Source organism: Seriola lalandi, unplaced genomic scaffold (genome assembly GCF_002814215.2).
Source record: "Seriola lalandi dorsalis isolate HSWRI2012SDOR001 ecotype SW California unplaced genomic scaffold, Sedor1 jcf7180002054577, whole genome shotgun sequence".
Classification (NCBI taxonomy): domain Eukaryota; kingdom Metazoa; phylum Chordata; class Actinopteri; order Carangiformes; family Carangidae; genus Seriola; species Seriola lalandi.
In genome coordinates, this window is record NW_019525130.1 from 361432 (window position 1) to 375414 (window position 13983).

Genomic DNA, 13983 nt, shown 5'->3' on the forward strand with positions numbered 1-13983 from the left:
GTAATGCTAAAAGATTCCATTTCGTCTATCTAAATGCTGTGTGCAGCGTTCAGTCTGGTTAATATAAGGAGCCACTCAATTTTTCATGCCCACGCCAAGTGTAGCCTTCAATTTAACATGCGCTTTTAATCCAGGGAGTGCTAAATTGCTTTTTAATGTCGAGGAACATGGTGTTTTCGGAGTAACTCGTAAAAAATGCATCAGCAATATGCAGAGCAAATCAGATCCAATGTTTTGTTGTCTTTTTTTTTTTTTTTAGGGTAAAGGAACAAAGCAACACCACAGGAAAGAGGAGCGAAACCAAAATGTTGTTTTGACACATCTGTCACCTCAGGGGTCTCAGGAGGACATCTCCCGCAGGCAGTTACGACGTGTGTGTTTGTGTGCAGGCGATGCCGTGATTAATTGCGTGTCTCTTCTCACACACGTCTGTTGTGTATATTTCCAGTGCTGCATACATGCAGATCGCCTTTGTATGGCTCTACACTGGGAAACACGCTGCTTGGTCTGTCATAACAGTACACAACAAGAGTTCACCTCTGGTCAACGTGGCTAACGTGTTCAGTTGTTACAGGTAATAAAGTTTTGTTTTTTGCCCAAGAAGAATGGAGGCAATGCAGAAATGTTTGACTAATTAAACTATAATGAAAGGTCAACAAACCTCGGTACACCCTTCAGTAGTGAGACTTCAGTTTTTTTTTTTTTATATATTTTTGATGACAGATTCGATTCTCCTGGGCGTGGATGACATCAGTCTTACACAAATGTGTGGAGAGATGTTCTGTCATTCTTCACAGATGATTGTCTTCAGCTGAATGTTTGCTGGAGGGGTTTTTTGTTGTGCTATCCTCTGCTATAAAATACTAATAGCTTCTATTGGATTCAAGTCAGGGGACATACTTGGCCAGGTCATAGTTTTCTTGTGTGTGTGTGTGTGTGTGTGTGTGTGTGTGTGTGTGTGATTTTCTGCAGTGTGTTTGGGACACGTGCATGTGTGAGGAAGTGGTGGTGCTCGTAGTACAATAAATTTGTAGGAATTTGTTTAGTCTGTATTTCTGTTTATATAAGATCAAATAACCTTCAACTTAGAAATAATACAGTTTACAAGATAACACAGTGATAGTGATTTTGCACTGTGCGGTACTCAGTTTTGTTGTATTCTGTGTGTGTGCCCCTCCATGCGTGAATTCATAGCCAGTGTCAGGTGTTATTGTGCCTGGAGCGTTAGTGGATGACAGGTGTTTGCAGGCCTCCCCGGCCCTGTTAGATTCCCCTGCACACCAGAGGCTTTACTGGAGTCAGAGCCTGGAATCCATCGAGCATGACTAAAAGATGCTCCTCTAATATCCCTGGTCAGAGAATCAGTGAACTCACTCTGAATGACTTCCTCAGGGCCAGCCAACCAACCGCCCTCTGTTATCACGTTACAATGTGGCCATCGGAGCAGACTAATCAGTAGACAGCAGAGGGAAACATAGCCAGTGCTGCTTCTACTAACACCTCCGTTGTAAACCTGACTGTCTCAGCTTGCAAACAGGTTTTAAAACGAAGACACAATAAAAACACATTGTAAAAAATGTAATAAAAACACATTTCAAACGTTGGCTTCTTATGCCATTCGGACTGTAATGACCATAGAAGACCAGACAATGAGTTGGTAGCTGGATATGGTGTAATAAAGTTTTTCATTGGTACAAAATATTAGGTTTGTGTGCATGCACAATAAGGTGCTGCATTATTTCTCATGCAAACTGAACAGTCTAATTACAGTGGGAATAAAGGTCCCTTGTTTTACTACTGAGTTTAGAGTCTGTGTTAAATTCTGTGTTAAACTCATTAGCACAGGCTCATAAGTGTGTTTATCTAAAACTGTGTGATCACTGTGGAGCACAGTATTGTTCATTCAGCCTTTCATCAAACTGAATGAAAAACTATCATACAATGTTTTACCCCTGCATCAGTCGACCCAGCAAACCCAGACCAAAGCAGTTTCCCCCGGGGAATCCTGTGTGTGTGTGTGTGTGTGTGTGTGTGTGTGTGTGTGTGTTTGTGTGTGTTTACCTGTTCATCCAGGCATGTCAGTGAGGGTCAAGCTGTGTGTGGTGCTGTAGCTTTCCTTGTGGATAAAGCGACGCAGCCTGTCCCTGTTGCCAGTGTAAATCCTCTTACAGACTGTGTGTGTGTGTGTGTGTGTGTGTGTGTGCGTGTGTGTGTGTGTGTGCGTGTGCGTGCGTGCGTGCGCATGTGCGTGCGTGCGTGCATGCGCGTGCGTGTGTGTATGTGTGTCTCTCAGCGAGAGAGAGTGAGACAGACAGCAAGCTGTCCCAGATCATCTTGTTGAGGCTTGGTGTTGGTAAACACAGTACATGGTAAGCCCAGCTGAAACGGGCACTAATGATTGGGCTTAGCGCTGGCTGTTGCCTGGGTGGCCCTCAGCACTGACGGTCTCTTGTGGGAACCGCTGGCGCCGGGCTGCAAACACTGAAAGAAAAGTGCAGAGAGAAAACTGCATATCTATGTCAGCGTCAGTCTTTCGTCACAGACACTGGCACATACTTTATGCCTTTCCCAGTATCACTTTAATAGCAAAAGTAAACTCTAAGGTGGGTCATTTAACACAATTACATAAACACAAACAACACACTCGTTTAAGTATCACACACACTTTCAGAGAGAGAACACGCTCTATTTGCGCCCTGGGAGCCTGGGTCTACTCAAATAACCTCTTAGTGAATGTGCTGCTGTCAGGCCGCCAGCAGGGCAGCCTCACAATGTGCACATTTAGGACCCAGAGCCTGACGGCGGCACAGAGTTTGTGGAGGAAAGCATGGAATGTGTCCCGCAGGCAGATGCAGGCCGCTCTCAAAGGCATCTCTATTACAAGCAGACAAGCGGGGTCTTATGTCGTGGTCACCAGCCTCGGAGACATTTCCAGACTGGTGCCCTGCACCATGACAGCACGCGCCCTCGTGGAAATCTACTAGCCCACGTTGTGCGCCACTTCACTGCTGGAAACACGTTCATATGTGCAGATGTGATAACCAGGGATTGTTTACTGCCTGATCAGAGTCATAAGAGCTTTAGTGAGATCCTAAAAGTGTTTCTCTGTGATGCCTTTGACAATAATGAGCAGAAGTGGCGTGTGCGGCGAGTTGTGATGTTCTTTCATTTGATATTGTCACCGTACTCTTCATGTGACATCTTGTATAGTCTACTGTCAAACCTGCTTTGCTTTAACTAAAGCTAAGTACCAGCAGCGTGAGCCGGTGCCAAACATGACAGCTACGCTCAGGTCTGTCTTCAGCCGGTGGCCTTTTATCGATAATGACAGATAAAGAGCCCTGTGATCTTGTGAAGCACCAGGCACTAGTGTTGATTACCATCCCTGCTGATAATGCTGCATGCTAATCATTGTAAACATCATGTTGTGGCTTTGACACACTTAGGCTTATCTGTAATTGGTGTAATTGTTACTAGCGTTTAACGAGATCTTCTTCCAGATATGCTGAGTGCCAAAAGGACCCGGGTATGAGAGACGCTGCCTCACATCTGCCTCGCTGATGGGGGCATTAGATCAACACTAACTCCTCTCGCTGTGCTATTAATGAAAGGCAGCCACGAGCCAAAGCATAAATCCGATAAAAGGGCTGTAGATGAGGGGGTCATGAAATATTTAAATATACAGGGCTTCAAAGTGGAAGAGGCCTCCCGTTCCTATCAACAGACAGACCCCCTGCAGCCCAGTCATGGCCCCAGTATGTGGCCGGCAACCAGCTCCACATGTAGGTCACAAACTAACAGCTCACTTTTATGCTGTAGGAACGCCACCAGGGAAAAGGAGGGGATTCACAGATGAAATTGCTCCTGTCTCCAGACACACACACTCACATAGACACACACAGTCTTCCTCTTGTTCAACCGGTCTCCCGTGTTCTAGTGTTACAAAGCGCGAGGGATGACGACGGGGTCATGGAAGATATCCAAGCACTGTCTCAGTGGAGTCTGACATGTTAAAACCCCCTGTCACATGATAGAGGATCGGATCCTCCACAGCAGGCGTCCATGCGGCCTCTCTCACACAGAAAAACTATGGAAGGATGCATCTCCTGGCGTTCAGTTTTTGCAGAGCGTGATGTGAAAAAATTCTTGTTTTAAGGATTTTTTTAAGGCGACACAAGATGTATCACCTGTCACCTACTGAATGACAAGTGTCAAGTATCTTGTGTTCACTTTAGTTTTATTCTCAAAGGGGCCTGAACTTCCCATGTCTGTCCTTCCCATCATCAGACCTCCAGCAGGGAGGCTACTGTAGGCAGAACAATGACCTCATTTAGCTCAGGCCTTGCAAAATGCAATTAGAAACCCCTCAATGGCCAGTGGGGGCCTGGGATAAGGTGGAGGGAGAGAGGAGGACAGCGACAGAAAGAGAAAAGAGTTAAGGTTGGGGGAGGGTTGGCAGAGACCTCCCCAGTCTGTCATCCCACTGGCTTTTGATGTCCGTGGCCCATCTTGTGTCCCCCTAGAGAGCCTATCATCAGGCCCCCACTCCGGAGCTGTTGAGCACAGAGAGAGCCGTGGAGAGGCTTGTTGAATTGCAGCATGGGGGAGGTGTGGGGGGTGACTGGGGCTGTCTGTTGGTGCCTGACAGAATGGTCTTGACGGAGCGTGTCAGAGGTCTAATCCCTCAGACCGTACTCCTCCAGCCGGGTGAATCACTCAGGGGGTCCGCAGAGGGTCAGACAGGTTTTAATACAACGCCTTAGTGGTGATTTCCTCAGTGCTTCCCTGTAGTAATTCCTTTTTAAGACACAGCAGGCTGTTCTCTCCCCTCTCATTCTTCCCTGCCACCTCCGTCTTTGGCTCCGTCTTCCTCTCCATCTTCTCTGTCTCCCCCCATCTCATCCTCTCTCGTTGTCGTCTCTGCTCTCTTCCTCTCTAGTTCCTCCGCCTTTATCTCTCTGCCTCCCCTTGTTTCCTCGCTCCCATCGCGCCGCTGAGAAGAAAGAAACAAAACGGGAAAATAATATCCCTGCCAGCACAGTTGCTCTTGGTTAGTATTAAGTTGAGGCCTCGTGGGGGGCTCAAGCGCCACGGTTCTTTGGTTGTAGATGTCTGCTGGGTCTCCGCAAATATAAAGACATGCAGATTAGGGAGAAAAATTAAAGCTGGGGGTTCATCATGCAGCGGGGTGTCTGTTAGGAATGGTTCTGTCTGGGATGTGGCTCCACTGTAGAGCTTCAGAGAGAAAACAGGGTTCAAATTAGAAGAGGTTTATAATTCTCCTTTTATTGTTATTGAGCTCAAATGACACTGTAGCTTCTTGAGGTTATACTGAATAAGCTCATGAATGAATTTGTATGACAAGCAGCACGGAAACTTGTTTACGGTGTTACTGCGACGAGCAGGAAGTAGTGCTGCAGAAATACATTCAAGGACACTGAGATGTTGTAGAGACCAAAGTAAACATCACAAACAAATAATCTCTTACAATACAGCGCATTAAATTTCCAATTTCCCTGTCACATGCCTCATCTTTGTTTCAAAAGCTGAGAGGATTCATTTTTTTCGCCCCATTAAACCTCTACATCAGCAGTGAGTGACAGCACTATAAATATGGATGCCAATTTGGCCTTTAAAATAATTTAGCTTGGATTTGAGAATTAATAATTATACTGGCATTAAGTGAAAATGTTGAAGGTAAATCACACCTAATATCCATGATGGTGTGTTTCTGAGTGTGAGTGTGTGTGTGTGTGTGTGTTAAGGCAGGCATTTGAGGCACATATGCTCCTTTCTGTTAGAAGGGGAGGGAGTGATTGACTGGTCTGAAATTATCCACAGCATTGCAGCCCACAGCCCACATTCCACGGCAATGTCTGTAATTTAGGCAAAAGGGTCTCCCATTTCTCTTGTGACTGGGCAGAGTGGTGGTGAGGGGGTGTGGGTGTGAGGGAAGGAGGAGGCGGGGGCTTTTGAAGCAGGGAAGGTTAAACCAATTTTCTTTTCTGCATTGTTTTCCAAAGTGAGTCCCACGGCAGTGACATTACACTGATGGCCAGTGAAGTAGGTTTGTTCCCGCTGACAGGCCAGTTCTTTCTTCGCCCGCAATGTCAACTGGATCTGATTATTGCCTACCAGATCCAGATAATGTCTGCCATTGATCAGGCCATTTATCATGAACTCCTACGGCCCCGGCCTGCTTTCAGAAACCACGGGGAGATGAGAAGATACAGATAAGCTGATAACATAGTCTCTACAGGCTTTTAACAACCAGCAGAAATACTTTTTTGCTGCTTCCGCAGCTGACATACGACGTGAGTTTCACATCTCTTGTCTCAGGAAGTTTTATTGTATCACAAAGGATATACAAAGGTAATGTCATCGGATCAGATACTCTTTCATCCCTGCACCCATCAGGCTTCCTAAATGTTCCCAGAATGCCAATCACCCTGTATTGTTATTGTTATTATTATTGGCATTGTTATTTACAAGATTAATACTGTAAAGCTTGTCTGTGGCAACGCAGATGGAAATTCTCAAGTCCTTAAATCTTCCATTCTCTCTGTCAGGATATTTGATTGATGCAGTTTAACAGAGAAGACTGTCAGCTTTTCCAAAGGCTTTTTCCACTTTTGGCACGATATGGTGTCCCAGTTTGTATAACGGTTTTTAATGCAGGGTGCATTTGTCTTTGTCTGTGAGTGTGTGTTTGCATGCATAGCCGTGTGTCATCCCCACATTAATACTAGCAATGAGTGACAGATTAATTTATGTCTGGCTACGTGTCTGAGGAATTGGGAAGAAAGGGCCTGTCATTGCTTCTTGTCGAGGGGGGGGGGGTAGAGATTAAAGCCAGTTGTCATTGACAACCCAGTGCAGGCTCTGGGAGATAAGGTCGGATGTAATGACTGTAGAAAAAAATAAATAAATAAAACTAATTTTAAAAAAACATCCTCACATTGCTCTCAAAGGGCTGCGAGAAAGGAGATGTAGGCAAATCCAAGTGTGTGGGTTTATGTGTGTGCAATTAGAAATATTTCACAGTTCTTAGATGTGCACTGCAACATTTGGACGTTTCAGATCTGAAGCAACAAGGAGGGTGTGATCCAGTCCCACTCCTTCCTCTGAGAACACGAGGAATTATTTTTAAAAAACCTTTTGTCAAACAGGTTATTTACTGTGAGCTGTGTACAGCCTGTTTTAATCAGGCATTATTTAGTTAATTCCAATAATCAGATTATTGTGTGTAAACAGCCACTGAAATATAAAGAAACATGGTCTTCCACTGTTTGCCTGCCCGTCATACACCGCCACTCATTATGTTTACAGTACAATCTATTGCTACATGGCCGTGATATAACCAGGTTATACCCAGTTCTTTAAGGAGTCAAGTCAAATGATGTTTCTGCTGTTTTCCTTCCTTTGTTTCAAGTATATTCTGACTCTCAGGAGACACGCCAGCAGTGTGGCAAAGTGGGTTGGTTAACACTGTTATTATAGCATGTTAGGATGCTGAGCTCAGCATTTAACTCAAAGCACCAGTAGACCTAAGGCTAGGGGCCAGCCAATGCTAGAAAAGAACAAGTTCATACCACGTGTCGTCCGACCACAGCGGAAGGCAGAGGTGTTACAGCTATAGTGTCGCGCACATTTGTAAACACCGAAAGCGTCAGAGGTAGTCGTCTAAGGACCACATGTGGCTACTCGTTTAAGTGGGTGTTGAATGTCGGACTGTCTGTTTCAGAGAGTTTGAGAAACTGTCGATTTCACTTCCTGCGATGACAGGTGAAAATGTCTTCCGTGAAAAATGTGTCTATACTGGCGCCCTAAGTGCAGCCTCACAGAGCATGGCTGCAGACTCAGTCTTGTTTACTTATATTTACCCTGTGCTCCTTTGTCTGGCTCAGGAGTTACTGTGTCTCATTCTGAAAGAGATGTCACGGTGAGGTGAAACTGTTTGTGAAATACCCGCCCACCTGAGATGACTGCTGTTCATCGCTGATAACTGTGCTCAATGTCATTAAGAAAATTCTTTCTATTTCCTGCCCTCTGCATCCAATCGTAGCTTGAATCCATGAGTATTTTTTAGTCCCTGTAAGGCAAAGACAGAGCCTGGAGTCAGCAGGCGAATGTAATAAGAGCTTTTAACATATTACATTGCCAGCACTCATGTTACACTTATCAGTAATATTTTAAATGAGGGTAGATTTGGCATAATGGCAGGAAGGCTCATAAAGGCGAGCCGGTCCCCTGTGATTGTAATCTAGGAGAGAGTTCCTGTAAAATTAAACCATGGTTGTGGGGGGAGAGAAAACATGCCTCTGGTTTCTTTGAAGTGGAGAATCAGCGTCCAAAAAAAAGAATAAAAGATGACAAAATGTCAGTGTGAGGCTGATGGTCTATAGACAGAACTTACGTGCCCAGACAGCAATTACTGAGATACATAGCATAGATCCAGACATTGTGTTTGATCTCAGTGCTTCATTCTCTTGCACGGACGATGTTTTTCCACAGTCAAACTGTGCAGGGTTCTCATTTTTATGTGCATGTTCGTCTCTGTCAGCGTTTCATTTGAATTAAAAATAATGTGCAGAGAGAGATCCGGACGCTGATTGTTTGGCGGTGTGGCTGTAATCACAGACTTGTGGTCGCTCTCAAATCTGATAATGACCGTTTAAAATGGAGAACAGCGACTCGCTCGTTGCTGCTGCCGCTGCTGCTGCTGCACAGGCCTGTGAAAATGACTGGTAGCCATTTTATGTTGGTGGCAGTCGCATAAATACATATCTTGAAGCCAGCCATGTCATGCGTTTGAAGCCAAACCACGATATGCTCTTGATGTTTCATCACAATCACCGCTTCAAACATAGGAATCCTTGTGATCTAATTACATGTAACCACAGTTAGTACATTTGCAACTAATTTTAGACATGATTTACTATTTCTGTTACACATAAAATGAACCGTGGCGTTGTACAGCTGAATAATTTCTCTGTAGTTATCAAAGATGTTTTCCCACAGCCTGAGAGCAGCAGTAAGCCAGAGGTTAATTATTTCATTAGGTGAAGTGGTTCAGTGCACAATGCATACGTCTCTGAAACACACAAGGATGCATAGCAGGAGCCTCTAACTTGATGAACACATGGTCATATAGGCTGCTCTTTCTCCCAGGCCCTTTGTGACCACAGCTTTTATCCACTGAACCAAGTGGCTGGACTTTAACCGGCCACCTGAGGACAGTCCTTCCCACCCCCTGATGGTACTTCACATTCTTTGTTGTGTATGTCATCAGTGTGTTTACGGACAGCTTTGCGGAGTACATGGATGAATCGTAAACTTCTCACTTTAACCAGACTGAGCATCTGACTGCGGTTTGGAGAGAAGTGCTGTTGTGTCAACTCCTAATGTGTTAGGATTTGTTTTGCCACTCTGAGTCTCAGGCAACGGTATATCCCATTTCCCATGACTTCATGTTTGTATGGCCGGTCCCAGCCAGCCAACAGACCCTCGGTCGCTCTGTTACCGAGGGACGGATTAGCATCTCAGCTATGAGCTAAGTCTGTTTTCTGCTCTGTGGTTGCTTGGGCTGAGCTGGCAATGAAATACCTTGCAATGTGACTCTATTGTACATCCATTGACCTCCCAGCCAGTGGGTTAATGCTCATTAGACAAGCTATAGAATGCAAGGGTTTGTACTATTAAGAGGATTCTCCAGGAATGTCCAGCATTAGATCAGTATTTGCAAAATGTGAGGGATCAAGGTGAGGAATGATGAGCGCTGTTGCTTCTCAGGTAAATATTACTTTCAGGCCTGCAGTGTGAATCTTGACAGGATGGTGTCCCACCTTAAATCTGTGTGATTCCTTCTAAATACACGCTCTGTGGCATCAACACCGGGAAACGACTGGAGGGTGGAGCAAGAGGCTGAGCCCTGCCAGCTCCAGCAGGGTTGTTCTGTTGTGACCCTGGGCAGGCAAGCAAAGAAAAAAAAACCCTCTAGGGCTTGGTAAAGTTATCACATAATTATAAACTTGGTAGTCATGATTTATGTCTGCAGTGTCAGGGGTGGAAGCTCCTTGGGTTTTAGGTTTGTCAGGGTTGGCCATGGAGAGCTCAGAGCTCAAATTGAAGGCTGCATGACCCTAAGTGCTTTTTATATTACCAGCTGACCTCCCTCCAGGCCAGCGGAGCGGGAGTTGATCCAGCAGGAAGACAGCGCCTGTGGGCTGCTAGGTGGTGCATGCTGTTTGTTAAGGAGCGTTTTGTTTTTCCTCCCCTCACGGTAGCAGCATCCTACTGGGGAATTCATTAGCGGCTGACATCACCTCACTCAGTACAGAGTGAAAGAAAGAATATCTTTCTGCCTCTGCTCTCCCCTCCCTCCTTCCTTTCCCTTCTTACCTCTTGTTCTCTCGCTCTCTCTCTCTCTCTCTCTGCCTCCTTATCTAGCTCTGGTGCGCTGCTGTCTCTCCTTTTGCGCGCCATTTACGCAAAAGACATACGCGCTGATGTGCGCCTCTGTGACCTCAAAGCTTTTCGGAGGCGCAAAAAACACGAGTGTTTGTCTTGTGAAGGAGCACGACTGAGGCTGAATCCAAGTCCGCCTGGAAATCAGGAAGTGGGAGGACCCGACCGTGAAGGCAGCAGCAGCGGCAGCAGCACTCAGGCAGTCAGTCGCTGGATGAATGGGAGTTTGTCTGCTGCTTGGGAGCGGATGGGGAGAGGCTCTTGTGTGCCCACGACCGGGATCCGTCAGAGAGAGAGAGAACTGCAGACTGGCTTTGCAGCTGAACACGCGGCGGCAGCGGGCTTACACCTTGTGAATTTTTGCTCACCGCTTGTGTGATCTCTGTGTCTTCAGAGGAAACTGGCCGTGCGCTTTGTTGGATTGGTTTGCTCCGTCGGACGCAGCCCCTCTCTGCGCACCCACACACAAACCCTCCCGGATCCTGTTTGTTTCCTCTCACGGATATTTCCGACAGGAGAATATAGGTGAAAAAACCACAGTGTGTCCTGAGCGAAGGAAGAAAGGTGGACCAAGGGATTTTTTCCGCTCGTCGCCTCAGTGCGGTTGCAGAAGCTCTCCGTGGCGAGACACATGGTTCCCTTTGTCCAAAAGGCGCAGTAGCTTTGTGAAAGGCTTTGGATTTTTTTTTTTTCTTGGAAAGGCTTCTTCTCTCTCCGCATGGCTGTCCTCAATTTAAAAGGAGTAGACTTCGCCGCCTCTTGTGTGGATTATATTATTTGAAAAGCAGAATGTGAAACGAGGCCATATTTACCAGACCGAGAAAGTAATATCCTGACTTATTTGCTAACCTTGCCACATCAAAGGTATGCGCGCTGCCTCTGAGCCGTTTCTAATCTCAGATTTATTTATCACTGTGTCAGAGCCCGCAAAATGGTCTGAGAGGGGTTTTATCACAGTAACCATTGTCATGCCGCCTCTCCTGCTGTCATCTACTCTGCGGCTTTCATTGTTTACATTTGTCAGTGTTGTACTAGACAATTAATAGATGATCCATTACAGTGTGTTTTTTTTGTTTGTTTTTTTTAACAAAAATTGAGTCCTAATGGAGGCACTGCTCTGTTTTGTTTCTGTGATTACAACACTTGGCTTCTCCTGCAGACATGCATCGGGATAAAAAGACATGAGTGTGCATATAACTGAGCTGTCACTGCACGCAGATTTAGAATGTTACGGTCATTAGCGTTATATAGGCTAAATCACAAGAAAACACACACCCCCCATACACACACACACACACACACACACACACCCCTGTCCAAGTGCAATGCCTTAACATGATATTTGCTACAGAATTTAGCATCATATAAATCATGAGGCCAGAGAATCCACAAAGCCACTTATCAGAAATTCATTTTATTCAGAGGAACCTGTCTGTCTTCCTCCCATGTGCATGAGCTTTACGGGTGTTGTCCTGTTTCTTTCCTGTCCTAGCAACCTGTAGTTATTTGTAATATGAAAATATTTCCCCTAAACCTCGTGATTGAAAGATGATTTATCTTTGACTTAGTTGTTTTTTTATAAACTTTCTTCCATCTATATAAGCGTTTTGTTATTTGACTAATTCAGGTTTTAATTCCATCCCTGCACATTTTATTCTAACGCGGTGATGCTGTTGGTGCTCTGCTAGGAGAAGGGACGGAGCTACTTTATCACGGAGCAACAGTGCCATCAAGTGGCGCGAATATGAAGAGCCACTTGTTTTGTTTGAGTCTAGATATGCAGTGTTGCTTATGATCGTGGTGCTCAGGTTACCTAAATAATTACAGACATAATTTGGACATGACAGGTGCAGGGGAAGCAGTTAAATGGGATTAAATTTGATCTTGAAATTTGTCTTTGTAAAACAGAGAGCATCTGTCAAGTACACATTGTCAGAGACACATCCCATAATCACATCTAATAAACCTCACTGGGATAAATTCGGGAGTAGGGTTTACACTGAAATGACAATTTGGTGACTTAAGCCTAATAATCATTAACCGCAACCCAGTGATGTCCTCTCAGTCAGAAGTTATTGCCCTGAAATGTTCCGAGAAATGTTATCTGTGGGTGTGTTTGGACATTTTGGAGGGAAATGGTTCTGCAGTTTTATGTGACATTTTGCTGATTCCATTTTCCTCTTTTCCAGGTCTCCGATGCCGGCTCTGAGAAGTTTTTCAGCACAGCTGCAGTTAAAGGTACAGACATTATGTTTATATTTTTTACCGTGCGGTAGTGATGACAGAATGATGGTGCAGGTATATTTCCATCCTCCTGTGTTATCACCATGTTGAAATTGGGATGCATTGTCCCAGTGCAGTGATAGTTGTGTTTGTGTATGATCGTTTAAAATAATGCATCAATAACTAGGCATCGCATCTATGCACCTGATCCAATTTACCCAAGATGCACAGGTATGAAGTACCACTCAGCTGTTATTCAACACCAAGCCATAAAATAACAATCTCACTCTGCCTGTAGTCATCAGATGGAATCACTAAAATATTAACCATCATGCTTCATGTGGGCCTGTGTTTTTGCATGTGTGGAACATGTGATATGAAATGGTGTGGAACCAATGTGGCATTTGTTGCAAATGTGCTGAAATGCGCGAGGACTTGCACTGCGGCCAGAGGAGGAGGAGGATGTACTAATGCTGCGGGGAATGAAGTGAGGGCAGGAAAAGCATCTTGCTATGGCCTCAGTGTACCAACACCACATGTGACCTCATTATTAAGTCACTAATTTGCTGTTAAAAGCAGCCCCATTTTCTGTGGCTCAGGGATAATGGAGGTGCCCCGCGTGAATGGACATTCCTCTGTAATGGGGGGAGTTACCATGCAGGGCAGCGGGGAGGCTCGGAGATGAGGGTTATGACCCCTTCAGGGCCGAGGCTGAAATGGGGCCAACTGCTGATGATAGGTCCTTGTACCTCCCATCGTTTCTCTGCACTTCCCTCTGAGCAGACCTCCAAACACATTTCCCACATTCTGGCCTTTGATTCCCTCCAGGGCTTGATTTGTGGCATCCATTGGGGGGGGGGGGCTCAATGGCCATGCTTGACAGGGAGGTTTCCTTTTGAACGTGCTTCTCTGTGGACTTATTTGGTTCCCTTGAAAGGATTAAGCCCCCCTTTGTGCAGCCTAAATCAACAGAAGGCCGCCCTCTCTCCCCCTCTATGAAAGGAGACCTGACTGGGGAAACAGTACACAAAATACGCTTTCTCTCTGCTGCATGATAGTCCACTCTCTTGGCCTCTATTTCCATTTAAATATCCCCTCTTTTCTTCCCTTTTACCATCTCTGTCCCCTCCTCTTCTCCTGCCATATGCTAATGCTAATGCCTGCCTGCCTATTGGAAAAGGCGAGTCAAAGAATCCAGGTGCAGGGAGAGCAAGGACCACTGGTATTTTTATGGAGGGTAGTGTCGAGATTAAAGAGTCAGGTGGGTTTTTTGTTGGAGGGGATTGCCAGCAC

At 45.5% G+C, this 13983-nt stretch overlaps 1 protein-coding gene across 6 annotated transcripts in view; it reads left to right on the forward strand.

Moving 5' to 3' along the window:
* The window catches only part of auts2a (activator of transcription and developmental regulator AUTS2 a), a 308038-nt gene that overhangs the window by 261464 nt on the left and 32591 nt on the right, over window positions 1-13983 (forward strand). For all 6 annotated transcript variants that reach the window (XM_087177002.1, XM_023417712.2, XM_087177003.1 and 3 more), the window contains exon 6: window positions 12657-12705. In XM_087177002.1, the coding sequence (XP_087033128.1) occupies window positions 12657-12705 (49 nt within the window). The remainder of the gene's footprint in view (window positions 1-12656; window positions 12706-13983) is intronic.